This window comes from Oreochromis niloticus, linkage group LG10 (assembly GCF_001858045.2).
Source record: "Oreochromis niloticus isolate F11D_XX linkage group LG10, O_niloticus_UMD_NMBU, whole genome shotgun sequence".
NCBI lineage: Eukaryota > Metazoa > Chordata > Actinopteri > Cichliformes > Cichlidae > Oreochromis > Oreochromis niloticus.
In genome coordinates, this window is record NC_031975.2 from 31,410,337 (window position 1) to 31,426,557 (window position 16,221).

Here is a 16,221-nt window from a genome sequence, read left to right on the forward strand (position 1 = left end):
TGTTGTTTCTTCGTGTTCTCTCAAAACTTCAGTTATTTTTAAAGTGTTTACACTTTTTATTAAACTACAGAATTTTTAAAAGCTTCGTTTTTTTCTGGATCTGTGCGCGCTCCCGCTGCCTCTGCTGGCAGCAGCTGGATGCGCGCCGCTGAGGGTGCGGAGACAAGAGGCGTCAGCGGGGAGGAAGACTCACTTTCTGAGCAGGCAGAGAGACGCTGATCGACGTGGAGAAGAGAGCGGAGAGGTGAGTAACTCTCGCTGTACTGGATACATTTCTGCGCTTTCTACGCACAAATTTGAACTTTTTTGCGTCGTTATATTTGCGCCAGCTGGGAAAAAAGTAAAACTTGGACGTTTTCGTAGCAGCCCAGCTCAGATCAGATCAGACATGAAGCACAGGAAGGTTTTCTGCAGAATTCAGCGCAGCGCTTTGATTCAGACTTTGTGAAAAACTTGGTCAGGTCGGTGTTTCTCAGACACGCTGCGTTTTTCCTCCTGTTCAGCAGCCAATCTGGGCTTTTCCACTCAGCAGGTTATATAAGACCAGCAGGTCAGAGTCACTAAAACCAGACAGACGATCATCAGCTTCAGTCTGTAAAGACATTTTTAATTTTTCTAAATTGTCATGGTTCTGATAAAACCGAGGATTTTTAATAAGTTTGCAGGTTTGAGGTTATTTGGGGTTGTAAAGAGTTTGGCGCCAAGAAAAACGTTTCTCTGTGTAATATGTTCAGGTTAGTGACCTGGACTTTAAAACCCCCTGATGTGATATCAGAGAGTTCACAAACAGCCAATGACAAAACGTTCCAGTGAGGACCGGAGACAAGTTAGTGCAGGAACAGGAGTGTGCTGAGTCAGCTGGTCTGCAGGGCGGGGGATGAGCGCGCGAGCACACAAAGACACACACGCACATTTTCTCTCTCTCTCTCTCTCTCCCTCTCTCTCTCTCTCTCACACACACACACACACACACACACAGACAGTAGTCCAGGATGAGACGTCACCTCTCTGTACTCGTTTACACTGACGTGTGTCATTGACTCACTCGCAGTTCAGCAGAAACACTGTTGTGTTCTCGGGGCGCGTGCGCAGGTATTTTTATCCACGCACTAAAATGACAAATCATTAGGTACTTCTCACCCAGCCCTCAGTTTGATGTCAGTGTGATATCTGCTGCCGACACGCACACGTGTGAGTTTTCATTAACCCTGAGCTCGGACTCACGGGCTCGGGCTTCCTGTCACTCTTCACATACCACCACCGCCTTATGAAGCCCAGAGATGTTACTGGTGCTGGGTTGGATCCAGTTTTTGCCCTCAGAGCAGAACTGGAAACATCTCTGTTCCACCACATCCCAGAGATGCTCAGATAATCTCCACATTCACCTCTGGGTAACAGTTCAGTTAACTCCAAGAAACCAGTTTGAGATGATCTGAGCTTTGACGCATGGAGGACAGAGGTCAGCTTCATAAAGTTCAGGTCTGTGTGTGACGTTAGGATTAAAAGCAGCAGCAGCAGCGAGCTCCTCACAGACTCTGATCAGGTCACTGTGAGCAGTTCAAGGACATTTTTCTAAGCTGAGCTGATTCAGTGAGGCTGTAAAGCACAGATTCTTTTATTTCTCTCATAAACGTTTAAAATATCTCAGATTTAAACCCACCTAACTGACGACATGTTATCTCTGAGTTTATGAAGCTGCAGGAAAGAAAAGATGAGACACTGCGACCATCAGGAGGTTAAAGAAGAAGAAGAGAGCGTCTGGGTTTTCCATCAGGCCTGTGGTTTGTGTGTGTGTGTGTGTCTGTATGTGTGTGTGTGTGTGTGTGTGTGTGTGAGTGTGTGTGTGTGGTCTGAGCTTCAAATGACAGACCTCTGTTTATGTAAAAGCACGAGCAGCAGGTCCAGATGTGTGTGGAACAAAGAAAGCATTGTGTGTGCGTGTGTGTGTGTGTGTGTGCGTGTGTGTGTGTGTGTGTGTGTGTGCGTGTGTGTGCGTGTGTGTGTGTCAGACTTACTCTTTCATGAACACTGAGCTCAGACCTGAGATCATGATTTGTGTCCCGATGAGCAGCTCAGAGTTTGTTACATAACCTGATATAAACTTCACAGAGTTTCCACAGCTCTGCTTCTGGCTCTGACTCTAATCTTTGTCTTTGAATTTTGCCTTTGTTTTGGATAATTTCGTCTCTGTAGCCTCTGTGGCGGCTGAACTTGTTTTCTTTACTCGTCCTCTGGACTTGGTTTGGCTCAGCCTTTCTTTGCACTTATGGAGAAATTAGAGGCATTTGGTTTGATGCAGAGGGCGTCCCTGCCTGAGGAACAGCAGCTGTGAGATGATATATGAAATATGGTTAATTTCCTTCTCTGTTTGAGGAAATGTGTAAAAACTTTTGTTTCTTTGTGTTTGGATTTCAGGATGAAGCGAACGACTTTCCTGCTGCTGTTTGGAGTCGTGCTGAGCTTCTGTGATGCTCAGGTATCAACATCTGCCATCCACACACATTTTCTGGGCTCCTGTTTCCTCAGTTATGTAATTTACATCCCAAGAGCCAGAACACTGGAGCCACAGACAGTAAAAAAGATGGATGTATCCAATGTCACCCCACCCACTGGTTTGATTCATGAAGCCTCGGGGTGAGCGTCTTCGCTCTCTCCTATTCTCACTGTAAAGCCACACACTGATTGACTAACGACTCTAAACCACAAGGCAGACTTGAAATGAGCGACCGCGCCCATAAAGTGTCTGCTGAGGTCAGAGAACAGGAGCTGAAGGCTGTTTCCCACAGACGTCTCTGCAGCGCAAAGTCCCTCTGCAGACACAACAGTCGCCCCCTGGTGGCCTTTAGAAAGATCGCAGGTTTCGGGTGCCTAAGCTCCGGCTTCACTGGAAGCTACATCCATCTTTAATCAGTCTGTGGCTCGGACATCGAATTTTAAAACATGTTTGAATTTGATGGCAGCAACATGCCTTAAAAAGCTGCAACATAAACAACATGAAGACGAAACGTTGGTGGAAAATCTCAGAGCTGATGAGGTCAATTAGTGATGTGACTGTGTGTAAAAAGATGACCTACCCGTGCCCTAAAGGACGAGCTTTGACGCTTCAGGATAGATCAATGAAGATGTGGTTTGACAAACATTAGAATGGTTTCTGGGTTTTTCCAAAGGTGGCTGCACAGGGATTACCCCTTTCAAGGTAAAGAGTTCAAACTGAAGCACACTGACTGGTTTATGAACAACATGTGCTGCCATCCACATGATGTTTGCTTCAGAGATGCCCTGTCCGTCTAAGATCCTACAAGGAGGAATATTTGGCTTTAAGCTACAGCAGCTGTTCTCCCAAACACTTACAGTGTTGTTAAATGATGAGCTAACACACTGACACATGTTCCTGGCATTAAATCACAATTTGGAAAGCAAATACAATCAGAGTGGGTTTCTGTTGTCTTGCTGAAATCGGGGAAATCTAGTATTTCATGTGTACTTGCACATTTTTCACATCATTAAAGGCTTTAAATGCTTTGGAGATGCTGAACAGGATCATTGTTATTTAAACTTTACTACAGATGTGTGACTTGAAACAAGAAAACCAAATAAAAAAAATGAAGCAAACCTGTGCAGACACTGATGAAGTATCACTCCTCTTCAAAGAACACAGCCTTGTTCAGAGTTATTAGTGGAGCGAAGGTTCAAAGTTCAGCTAGTCCAGAAATCTTTCCCTCATTGCTCCGTTGCAGTCTGAGACGGGCGGCGAGGAGGCGGCCGGAGAGGAGGAACACGTGGAGCTCTTCACGACTCCGACTACAAAGATGGGCGCTGCCACCTCCGACTTCGGTTACAACCTTTTCCGTGCCCTGGCGAGCCGCGACGCTTCCACCAATGTCTTCCTGTCCCCGCTCAGCGTGTCCGAGGCGCTGACTCAGCTGTCCATGGGTGAAGACACAAACACACAAATTCAGTCCAAACCCGAGCTTTGGCTTTAGTGTTGGTACGAGCTCAGAGGCCAGACTGGCTCAAGGTCATTCGTGTTTGCTGCTCCCAAAAACACCGTCAGTGTCACGGGATCAGTTTTGTTTTTTCTCCATTGTGAATTATTTAGTCTGTTTTTGTACTTCTGTGATTAGTTTTCCTCTGTTCAGTTTCAGCTAGGCTAAGATTGTACAACAGTGCCACCCTGTGGAGGAGGTGGACACAAGAGCCTTAGTGGAGAATATTCATTTAAAAATAGAGATGTTCTTACAGTAAAAGTGATGCCCACGTCTGTTTCTCTAATGAATAAAACAGTTGTGTCAGAGGTTTACTGTATTTAGTGTTACATTGTTTTATATTTATATTTTTGTTTTATATTTCCATTTCTTGTGTTGTAAAGCACTTTGTGATTTTTATCTGTGAAAAGTGCTATATAAATATATTTTTACTTACTTACTTACTTGTGACCTTAACACAAGCCCTCCTGTCCTCCCAGGAGGATCTGAGCATGCTCAGAGGCAGCTGTACAGGGCCCTGAGGTACCACACCCTGCAGGACCCTCAGCTCCACAACACCCTGAAGGACATGCTGGCGTCAGTCAGGACGGCGGGGAAAGGCCTGAGTACCGCTGCACGCGTGTACCTGGCGAGACGTGAGTTCACGTTGGGGTTGAATGGAGTCTAAACATCAGCTGTGACTTTGCAGCTAATCCAAAGCAACAGAACACAAATTTGGCTCATTTCTTTTCTATGTCCTGCTTCATGTTCTCATTCCTACTTCTCCTGAGCAGCTTAGCATGATCTTTAAAAACAAAAGCGCTTATTTATTTGATGTGTTACACAGAAACTTAAAAAAGGCATATGAAAGGTGCAGTTATAGTCCTGTAATGTCTATTTAGAGACCTTATCCATTAAACCCAGTTTTTCTGGTTGGCTTTCTTCTGGAAGCCTGCTGAGGGGCAGTGCCTGGGGCCCGTGAGCTAGACCCGATCACCATAGAAAAAACTGTGTTTGGCTCAGTTGTGTTTCAACCTTCTGGGAAGAGTTCTAGTAGAAATGTGAGGAAAACAAGTCATTGTGAGCAATAAAACCATCAGAAGCCTAAAAAGGTTTTTGTTGTTTAGTGGTTAAGAAAACATTGCAGTTTCATCAGATGCAGCTAAGTGAGCTAAGCACCTTCACCTTATCTTGAACCTTAATTTAATGTTTGAAATGTTTGGACTGAAATTAGTGACCGAGACCATAAGCTCTTCATGAACGTGTTTACTGAGGTGAGCGGCAGTAAAGGAGCCAGGTGGAACTGGTGGTGGCTCGCTGTCACGGCGTTTGAATCTTTATTTTGAAATCGTAATGTTCTCTCATGTTGTCAGGACTTCGTTTGAAGCAGGAGTTCTTTGGTCTTGTGGAGCAGCAGTATGGAGTTCGCCCCAAGGCGCTGCTGGGAGGATCCAAAGATGTGAAAGAAATCAACGATTGGGTGTCTCAGCAGACGGGCAGGAAGGTGCAGCACTTTCTGACCAAGCCCCTCCCTCGTGCTGCCGGCATAAGCATTGTGAGCGCCGCCTATTTTAAAGGTAAATCATCAGCTCTGCAGAGACAGATATCTACGAATTAGTTAGAATTATCATATAAATAAAATCCATATGGTGAGTCAGAGATCAGTATTACTTATCAGATAACTGTAATAGTAAGAGTTTTTCCAAAATGCTTGCGTATGGGTTTATGTGTAGGTGATCAGCTCACATGTTAAACGCACCTGAACTTTGAGGCAAGCGACTAAAGTTCTTAGGAACCTGACCTAACCCCGAGAGTTGACTAAAGACCGGTCGCTGCTACAAAGTGACCTTTATCCATTCAGCAAATCTTGGAAAAGTTGAAACTAATTCAAAGTTGGTTGTGTATCCAAGTCCTATGCCATTGAAACCATGAACAGGTTCTGACAAGTGATTGATCCTCAAAGTGAGTTTCAGCCATGATGAATCATGGGTTAGTTTCCTGTCCAAACAGGGAAGTGGACGACTCGGTTCGCTCAGAGTGGAGGGCTGGAAAACTTCCAGGTGGATGGCGCAGCACCCGTGCACGTTCCCATGATGCAACAGGATAACTACCCAGTGAAGATGGGGGTTGACTCGGACTTGGGCTGCACGGTGAGCGTGATGAATAAACGGATGCCAGTATAAAATCTATGTATGTTAGACCATAGTGCATATCATTATGTGCTGGGAGTAAACTTTAGAGTCTCTGCATGCAGGTTATTATTCAGTTTCATGTATATAAATTCAACAGCACTGTACTGATAATCAAAATAATCACATGATTAGTATTATAAAGGAAAAAAAATAATATAGGGTTGATATTTACTAAAGCAAACAAAGGCAGAGAGGAAAAACGCTGCTGAGCTCCTGGTAATGGAGCAGATCTAACAGAGCCATTCTACTTCCTTTCATTCATCCCATTGTACAAAAATAGGCTGCAGTTCAGCTGTACATACAGTAGGGGGCACTAATGAGCTGATACTTAATGAATAGAAATGCTAAATGACTAAAATAATTTTACCAGGTCTTTGACAAAAAAACACACATTTCTTATTAAGTTTAAAAATACTGCATTGACAATAGTCCTAAATCAAACAAGAATTCACGGCAGACTCCTTCGATGGAACCCGTCTCCGAACCATGGCTACAGGAGCGTAACTGCAACACATTTCTTTATGTTTTTCTCCTTGATCAGATCGCTCAGATCCAGATGCAGGACGATGTCAGCATGTTCATCTTCTTGCCCGAGGATGTGACCTCCAACATGACCCTTCTGGAGGAGAGTCTGACCTCTGAGTTTGTCCAGGACCTCTCCATGACGCTACTTCCTGCCAAAGTGTCCATTACTCTGCCCGTCCTGAAGCTCAGCTACTCCACAGACCTGCTGCCGCTGCTCGGCGACCTTGGTCAGTTTGATCCACCACGTTTCTGACTCGAGGGTTCTAATATAGGAGTATATTAATATTTATATATCAATGATGACCTGTCCATTCAGAAAAAAAAACCACTCATGAAGCTGTAGTAGTGTAGGCTTTTTCTGCTGATTGATTAACATGGACTTCCTCCTGCTCTCCCTCTCGGCAGGTCTCTCTGAATGGCTAGACAACCCGGAGCTGGAGAAAATCTCCACTCAGGCTGCCAAACTTATCTCTGTCAATCACAAGGTCACCATGGAGACAGCACCAGAGGGGAATCAGTATCCGAGCGACACAACGCCAAGCCACCTGACATACCGGGTGGACCGCCCCTTCCTCTACCTGATCCGGGATGAAACATCCGGGGCGCTGCTCTTTATCGGCCGGGTGGTCAACCCCAAAAGCCTGTCAATATAAAGCGCACACACACTTTTGCACACATGTCTACATGGGGACCGCCATTGGCAGACTGTTTCAAAACTTATGTCTAAAACCCAGACTTAACTCTGAAACAGCCCTTTAAAAGTCTGAAAACGTCCTCACTCTAAAGACCTAAAACTCACATTGGTCCTCACAGAGACAGCTGTGCGCACACACACACACACACACACACACACTCTTAGCAGGTCCTAGGAGGGATTTCAGGTGTTTGGCAGATGTCTGATTCTGATTATTATTTTTCATGTTGAAACGTGATCACGTTGATCTCGGCGGATACACAAACACACCCAAGATACTCAAAGGATTCTTTTTTAAAAAATCAAATATTGTCATTTCTGTTAAAAAGAAGTAAACACGACAATGAACCTGAGCACGTGTGTTTTGTTTCAGTTTGTCATTTACAGCTTCAGCGCATCTCATTTTGGCTCCAAATTCAGCACATTCAGATTAATGACTGTATGAAAGACAGACGTGGGTTCAGACTGCGTGATTGGAATAGAAAGCCAGACACACACACACACACACACACTCACTCCATGGTGTGTGTGTGTGTGTGTGTGTGTGTGTGTGTGTGTGTGTGTGTGTACATGTTTAGACATCTTTGTGAGGACAGAAAATTGGCATGTTACTATACTTGCGGGGACCAACAAAACAAGGGACAAAATGCCGTCCCCACGAGTTTGAAGACTTTTTTGAGGCTCGAAATGTGGTTTTAGTGTCAGGGTTATGGTTAGGGTTAGGCAGCAGCTAGGGGAAGCATTATGTCAATGAGATGTCCTCATTAAGATATGAAAACGAGTCTGTGTGTGTCAGAGGGGTGTTTACAAACTGCCACCAATCAGAAACTGCGTCCTTAGACTTTATGGACTGACACTGAGCTTAGTTCAGGTCTTTCTCTCTCGATCAGCATTTATTTGAGCACTTCTTCATTTCATTGATCTTTAGCTCCAAGTTTTGCATTTTTTGTTTTGAAAAAACAAAAATACATTTCAGCAAATGAAGCTCAGTTTAGACTTTTTTGGCTTTATTTTCTGCATTTTTGTTTTTCGGTACTTTTTGGTTTTTTACCCTTAAGCTGGCTGATATTTTGCTAATGTTATATAATTATGCTCATTCAGTAAGTTCAGCTTTAAACATTTCAAATATTTTTAAGGATTTCAGGCAAAATCTTCAAATTGCATTTTCGTTAGGAAATGCTTTTTCTCTTTACATGAGTCGCCTCTCATTCAGTGGCTTGAAGTAGAGATGCTGAAGATGTGGTGCTTGCTTTAGCCCTCATATTAAAACATTTGCTGATGACCCCTTTTAATATATTGATACCCTTCAGTGACCTCAGAGGGAGCTCAGAGCAGAGCACTGAGGTCAGACTCTGACAGCTCCTTCTATGTGCATTAGTCTCAGTGGCACCCATCGCACTCTATAGAGCTCTGTGTGTCCAAAGGTTTGTTTAACCATGGAATCACTTTCATTGTAAAGGCCTTTCACATGAGAGAGTTGTGCTAAAGGGAGTTACTTCTGCTGAACACTGTAAAACAATCCAATATCTGAGGAAGACTCCATCATTTCAACATTTAATATTTTAAGGGTTGAAACCTGCGTTCTTACACAGGGACAGGATTAGAATGCAGCAGTGTTGTCTGAAAGTGAAAGTTTACTTAAAGCAGCTGTAAAGTTGTGAACATGAACATCAATACACCAACAAAGTCTCGTCATAGCCCATCATTTTGTGCCTCTGTCGGTTCGAAGTAGAAACCTTCCCTGTCATAAACAATAAAAATCACCATTGTGTGGTTTTTGCTTTCTTAACTTATTCATGATATTTTTTAAAATGTTCAAACGGTCAGTCAGAAATAATAAAGGTCATTAAAGTTATCCATCCATTCATTATCTAACACCTGCTGAGCAGGTATTCCAAACTTTCTTCTCCTCGGCAAAACTTCATAGTTCCCAATGTATTTCCAGGCCAGATCGTATTCCCCACAGTGTCATGTTACACTCTGTCTGTCCCATAAGGGAGTTGCCCAGCTGGTGTGGATTGGGCTCAGTTTTCTGGTCCCTCTCAAATGGCTCCAGATGTCTGAACTCTAAAGCTGAGCTCAGCCACCCCATGGCAGAAACGCATTTCAGGGTCTTGTATTCACAGCATTACAATTCCCAGATAGGCTTTCATTAAATTTAGCTCGTATTTCTTATCCTAAAACTCTTTAAGGGCTCGTGGGATATTGTTTTCTTTTTGCCATACGCTTCAAATTGTTTTGTACTTGCAAAGGCATCATCATTTACAGGCTGCAGTGTGTTTCTGTGTGTCTAAATTAAGATCAAACCCAGGAGAGATATGGTATCTAAGCAGATTCTTACTCTGGATGGCATTACCTTGGCCTCCAGTAATGCTGTGAGGAACCTTGGAGTCATTTTTGACCAGGACATGTCCTTCAATGCACATATTAAACAAATATGTAAGACTGCTTTCTTCCATTTGTGCAACATCTCTAAAATTAGAAATATCCTGTCTCAGAGTGACGCTGAAAAACTAGTTCATGCATTTATTACTTCCAGGCTGGACTACTGTAATTCATTATTATCAGGATGTCCTAAAAACTCACTGAAAAGTCTTCAGTTAATCCAAAATGCTGCAGCAAGAGTCCTGACAGGGACTAGAAAGAGAGAGCAGATTTCTCCTGTTTTGGCTTCCCTTCATTGGCTTCCTGTTAAATCCAGAATTCAAAATCCTGCTCCTCACATACAAGGTCTTAAATAATCAGGCCCCATCTTATCTTAATCTTACTCATAGAGAATCATCTGTTTTTTGAGTTTTCTCTGTGTTACTGTAGGATCTTACAAAGTAGAGCACCTTGAGGTGAGTGTTGTTGTGATTTGGTGCTGTATAAATAAAACTGAATGGAACAATTGTGATCAAATTAACCTCTAACATAATATCTACATGTCATTAAGCAATAATAAGGTATTAGTTACTACCTTCATTTCAACCCATTATTCTTCCTTGCCATGTCAGTTATAAGCATGGATATAAATGTTTAATTTAGTTTAATAAGCTCATATATAATGTGTTTAATAACAGCATTTTTATATTTCATAAATGATCGATTAACCATGTAATAAAGTATTAATTCAAGTACAAATGGATCATTGAGGAAGTCTAATCAAACATTTATATATGTAATGATTAAGAGTAGAGATGGCACGATACCACTTTTTTATGTCCGATACCGATATCATAAATTTGGATATCTGCCGATACCGATATGAATCCGATATTGTGTTTTTTAATCAATAAAACTGTTTTTTAATATCTTGCTGCATTTTGTATAAGTTCATACTCAAGTTTAAATAAACAACAACACTAAAGCTATTCTGTTATACCTGTATGTAAAAAAATACACTGCACCCAAAATATTTCATAGTTCAGCAACACTGATCAATCTAATAAACTTAAACCTACTCCATCCTCCCTATTCTGGTATTTTAAAGAGTACTTAGCAGAAATATTAAGCAACCTAACTAATAGGGTTGCAAACTCCCAGCAAAAAAAGAATAGGGACCCCCCCCCCCACCCTCCACCTCGTGATGCTTAATCGATGTAATCAACTTTAATTTGATGCAGGGTGAAAAAAAATGCACAGAAATAAATTATTTTTCAAGAATAATTAAATAGATTCAACATCTTTCTTCAACAGAATTGCAGACTGCACAGATGGTACCTTCCCAAAGGAAAAAGTACTATAGCTTACTAGGGTATATTAGACTTAACAGTTACTATATACAGTAATGGACTTCTATATATTTTACATCAGATTAAAACTTTGGGTGTAAGATTCAGATAATTATTCATTAAAAGCTAGACATTTTAAATGAGAATAAGAAAGAAAAGTATGTCTTTGTGCCCCCTTTTCCCTGTTCATGCCCTATCGGCCCCCCTGGCTACACTTTGCTAGATCCGCCCCTGCACAGTTACCAGCCGTCAGCTACGTAGAAAAGGATCCTGGTGTAGAAAGTAATATTAAATACATTCTAACGACAGCTTATCAAGCTTAAACGTGCTGCTGTTGTTCAGCCGCTGGTTTCCTCTTTCTGGTGCAAAGTGGGCCAAAAACAAAGAAGAGAGACGGACTCGCGACAGAAAAGCCGATCAGCTGATCATTAAGCAGTTTCATGAAGTAGCAGCAGGAGAGGGAGGGAGAGAGGCAGTCGCTCCATATATCGGTTGTTAAGCTTAACGTGGGAACGCTTTACAAACATTCAGAGATGAACTTACACACTTGCTTTACTTCTCTCTGGGATAACTTCCTCGGAGATGAAATGCTGGTTTGGTAGCGAGGCTACAAATACACACAGCCGCTCTATCACGTGACGCACACTGCTCCGACGTGCTACGGTTATGAGCCGAGTTACGGCTGTCACAAGTTTTGTGAGGTGCTTTTTTGATATTTAATGGATCGGATTACATTTTTTATTTCTCTCCGATATCCGATCCAGTAATTTAGGTCAGTATCGGACTGATACCGATACGTAATATCGGATCGGTCCATCTCTAATTAAGATATGAGTTTACTGTTTGTGAGTGTTTCTCTGTTAAACTTTCCTACAAACTCAGACTCTTTAATTTCAGTGTTCTGCTAATCTCAGGTGAGTTATGTTTGCATCTTATATTCATATTTGTATTTTCTTCTTGTATTTGTGACTGTATCTGTTTCCTTTTCCTGCTATGAAGACAGCTGGGACTTGCTTGAGTGTTAGGAAAAATAACACAAGCAAACTATACTAAAGCAGCACTTATCGCAATTTAAAAAGGAAATAAACAGAAATTAAGAATTCAAGGCTCAAGATGTACAAAAATCAAATATAAAAATAAACCATGTAAGAACCAAATAAAACATTAAATATTGTACAAGAGTTCCACCTTTCCTATCCATGTCAGCAGGAGAGCAATAAGAAAGATTGTCTTTGTGCCCCTGATGACTGCTGCAGCCAACAGTGCAGAATATGAGTTAATGATTTGTTTGTGTGCCCGGTCTCCTCAGTCAGTCATGTCTCCCAGTTTGCTTCCTTTTCATTTGTGTCAAGTTTGTACGTCTCACTCTCTTTCTCAGCGCTTCTTATGTTTCCTGTCTTATTTTGCTAGTCTTGCTTCCGTTGTAGAGTTTCCTGTGATTGTTGTCAGCTGTGTTCCCATCCTCTGTTTAGCCTGCATGTGTATTTATTGTCTCAGGCTCAGGTTTAGCTGTGTGCTCTCCTGTTTTGTATTCCTTTAGATTCTGAGCTTTTGCATTGCATTTGGTATTTTATTACTTACTTTACTGAGAGTTCCAGAAATAAAGCAGTTTATTAGGTTTAGTCTTGTTTCAGTTTTGTGTGTTTGGGTCTACATGCTGCCTGGCACACAGCATATTATGAGTGTACATTGTGTGAGTGTACTAAAAACTGTAAGTTTTACAATTCTTCTAAATTTCAAATTCAAATTAACTAAAATATGGAAAGAACAGTTTTTAAAGGACAAAAACGTGTTGACAAACGATGTATGCAACCAGTCAAAAGTTTGGACACACCTTCTCATTTAATGTTTTTTCTTTATTTTCATGACTAGTTAGATGGCAGATTCTCACTGAAGGCATCAAAAACTATGAATGAACACATATGGAATTATGTAGTAAACAAAAAAAGTGTGAAATAACTCAAAATATGTTTTAGACTGTTCAAAACAGCCACCCGTTGCTTTGATTACTGCTTTGCACACTCTTGACATTCTCTCCATGAGCTTCATGAGGTCATCACCTGAAATGGTTTCCAACAGTATTGAAGGAGTTCCCAGAGATGCTGAGCACTTGTTGGCCCTTTGCCTTCAATCTGCGCTCCATCTCATCCCAAACCATCTCTACTGGGTTTAGCTCAGGTGACTGTGGAGGCCAGGCCGTCAGGTGCAGCACTCCATCACTCTCCTTCTTGGTCAAACAGCCCTTACACAGCCTGGAGGTGTGTTTGGGGTCATTGTGCTGTTGAAAAATAAATGATGGTCCAACTAAACACAAACCAGATGGGATGACATGTCACTGTAGCAGGCTGTGGTAGACATGCTGGTTCAGTGTGCCTTCAGTTTTGGACTGGTTCTTATATAACACTTCTCTACTCTCCCGGAGTACTCAAAGCGCTCTATGCAACATGCCACATACTGAGTGCTTTTCTAACTTCTTTCACACACATTCATACTCGCCGGTTGCACCGTAAGATGGCTGCACCGACGAGAGCTCCCAGTCATCTCAGCAAAAATGTTATTATTTATTTTGTTCTGCTTTCTATTACTGTGCGCACAGCGCGATCATACACTCGGTATGACAGACAAACGCTTCTGGAGCTACGTTCGTCAGTGTCACGTCCGATGTGGCAGACGTGTGGAGTGTAGATAAGGACCCAAGATGCAGACTGCTTAAGTGGTGAGCGAGCTTTAATAACCAAAGGATGACACAAACGGAGAAGAGGTGGGCGAAAACCCAAAACCTAAGAATGAACTAAACTGGGAAAAGCTAAGCAAAAAAACAAACCTGAAACCTTGAAACATGAAACGGAGATGCAGGGAGAATAATGCGGCCAGAATACGCAGGAAAATGGAGGGGAATAACACAGACGAAACAGCAACTAACAGAGGCAGACACGAGGTTTAAATACACAGAAGGATAACGAGGGAATGAGACACAAAAGGAGGGCACAGCTGGGAGTAATCAGACCTGACGAGACAGGGGAAGAGTAAACTGAACACACTGAGATAAGACACAGACCGTCACAATAAAACAGGAAACACATACACACAAAGACACAGACTAGCAACGCGGACTTAACACAGGGGTAGACGGCAGAACAGAACAACACTAAACCGGAGGAAGAACAGAACCAAAATGACACTGGTAGAAAACACAAAACGCTGGGTCAAAAGGACCCAGGATCGTGACAGTCAGCCAGTTCGGACTTTACAGCAGGTTTCGACTCCGTGGATGCTCTGCTGCCTGGGATCCTTTGTTTACTCGCGCGACGTCGAGGGAAAACAAAGAGCGGGAAACGCGCCGGAGTTTTGTGCCGAACGCGACAGAGAAACAGCAAGCCACCTCTCCCCAGCATCCTGCTCGTGAATCTCCAGTCTCTGGACAACAAACTTGACGAGCTGCGTGCACGGATTAAACACCAACAAGACATCAGGAACTGCTGCGTTCTGGCCTTCACAGAGACATGGCTGGAGCCCAGCGTCCCCGACTGCGCCATCACGCCGGATGGATTCACTGTTTACCGGGGAGACCGAACGAAGGACTCAGGCAAGAAAAGGGGAGGAGGGGTGTGCTTTATGGTTAACTCCTTGTGGGCTAGAGATGTGTGTATCTTAAAAACGTACTGCTCTCAGAGCCTCGAGCTGCTGACCATTAAAGTCAGGCCTTTTTACCTCCCGAGGGAGTTTAGCTCAGTTCTCCTCTCAGCTGTTTACATTCCTCCACATGCTGATAAAGCTACGGCTATGGACGAACTGTATGACATCATCACTGGACTTGAGAACAAAAATCCAGAAGCTGCCTTTATTGTGCTAGGAGACTTCAACAGAGCCAACATGAAGAAGGTTCTCCCCAAATACTATCAGCACATCTCCTTCCCCACAAGAGGTGATCAAACATTGGACCACTGTTACACTCCATTCAAAGAGTGCTACAAACCCCTCCCCCACCCAGCTTTTGGTAAGGCAGACCATTGTTCCATACTGCTGCTGCCTGCATACAGACAAAGACTGAAACAGGAAAAACCAGCTTCCAGGGTTATTTACAAATGGGACAGTGAGGCTGAGGAGGTCCTGCAGGACTGCTTTGAGACAACTGACTGGCAGATATTTGTGGATGCAGCTGATGGCAACATCAATGAACTCACAGACTCTGTCATTGGATATATTGGAAAGTGCATGGATGATATCATCACAAAAACCACTGTCCGCATATACCCAAATCAGAAACCCTAGGTTTCTGATTCATGCCCTGGAGGACGGGGCAGTGGCCCCCCACACCCTCTAGCAGATCATTACATGAAGGAACCTTTTAAAAACAAGCGCGTTCATGCTCACAGGTGCACACACAGGTGATCACACACAAACTACACCCTTTTTGGCTCTTACCTCAAAGCACACTGTGCACTGTCGATCTTACGTGCTGCACAATAATGTTTAATATTTAGTATTTACTGTCATATTCCCATAGATCATTGTGATGTTGTTTATTACTCTCGTTTTCTTCTGCTTGCTTTCTCTTTTTCTCAACAGGTGATCCAGGTGATCAATATATGTATTTTTTTGTCTGCTTATTCTGTTGGTTTTTGGTTTTTTGCCCTTTTTCCCCGTCCCTCTTCTCAGCTGTTTTTCTTTCCCTCTTTCTTTCTCCCCTTTCTTTCCCCCAGTCAAGTCTGTCCCGTATTCAGCAAGTGAAAATAAAATAAACAATAAAAGGTGAATCAAATGGACCATTACGGCAAGGCTGGGATGGTCAATTTGGTAAAGTAAATCCGTTGGGCATCTTTCTTCGCCTTTAGACAATAATTCTGATGGCAAAAGAACCAAACGGGACAGGTTAAAAAAAAAAAAAAAACCCTGGGTAAATAAAGACGTTCGCGCCAAGCTAAAAGTACGGGCCTCTGCCTTTAACTCCGGGGATGCTGATGCATATAAAGCACACAGGTATGACCTCCGTAAGTCCATAAAAAAGGCCAGAAAGGACTACAGGGACAAAATGGAGTCCAGCTACCACAGCTTTGACACCGGGCGACTGTGGAATGGACTGCGCTGCATCACTGACTACAAGAAGGTCAACACAGTCAGTGTCCAGCCCA

The 16,221-nt window shown here is 42.8% G+C and overlaps 2 protein-coding genes across 2 annotated transcripts; both read left to right on the forward strand.

Annotated features, from left to right (window-relative positions):
- serpinf1 (serpin peptidase inhibitor, clade F (alpha-2 antiplasmin, pigment epithelium derived factor), member 1) lies at window positions 1–7,729 on the forward strand. Its single transcript, XM_005462518.4, has 8 exons — window positions 1–244; window positions 2,416–2,476; window positions 3,738–3,933; window positions 4,466–4,621; window positions 5,339–5,542; window positions 5,976–6,115; window positions 6,699–6,909; window positions 7,088–7,729. Exons 2-8 carry the CDS (start codon window positions 2,417–2,419, stop codon window positions 7,333–7,335), a joined length of 1,215 nt encoding a protein of 404 aa, XP_005462575.1. The 5' UTR covers window positions 1–244; window position 2,416; the 3' UTR covers window positions 7,336–7,729.
- A 5,974-nt stretch (window positions 7,730–13,703) lies between these two features.
- On the forward strand, window positions 13,704–16,016 carry LOC112848003 (uncharacterized). Its single transcript, XM_025910721.1, has 3 exons — window positions 13,704–13,770; window positions 14,346–15,361; window positions 15,987–16,016. The coding sequence occupies exons 1-2, from the start codon at window positions 13,704–13,706 to the stop codon at window positions 15,359–15,361; spliced, it is 1,083 nt and encodes a 360-aa protein (XP_025766506.1). The 3' UTR covers window positions 15,987–16,016.
- Window positions 16,017–16,221: the final 205 nt, after the last annotated feature.

Excerpts from the sequence above, each read along its gene's own strand:
- LOC112848003 (XM_025910721.1), top strand. The coding sequence starts at position 13,704 with ATGACAGACAAACGCTTCTGGAGCTACGTTCGTCAGTGTCACGTCCGA. Across the intron at positions 13,771-14,345 it reads ATGTGGCAGACGTGTGGAGT|GTTTCGACTCCGTGGATGCT; the intron begins GTAGATAAGGAC and ends ACTTTACAGCAG.
- serpinf1 (XM_005462518.4), top strand. The coding sequence starts at position 2,417 with ATGAAGCGAACGACTTTCCTGCTGCTGTTTGGAGTCGTGCTGAGCTTC. Across the intron at positions 5,543-5,975 it reads GAGCGCCGCCTATTTTAAAG|GGAAGTGGACGACTCGGTTC; the intron begins GTAAATCATCAG and ends CTGTCCAAACAG. Across the intron at positions 6,910-7,087 it reads GCCGCTGCTCGGCGACCTTG|GTCTCTCTGAATGGCTAGAC; the intron begins GTCAGTTTGATC and ends CCCTCTCGGCAG.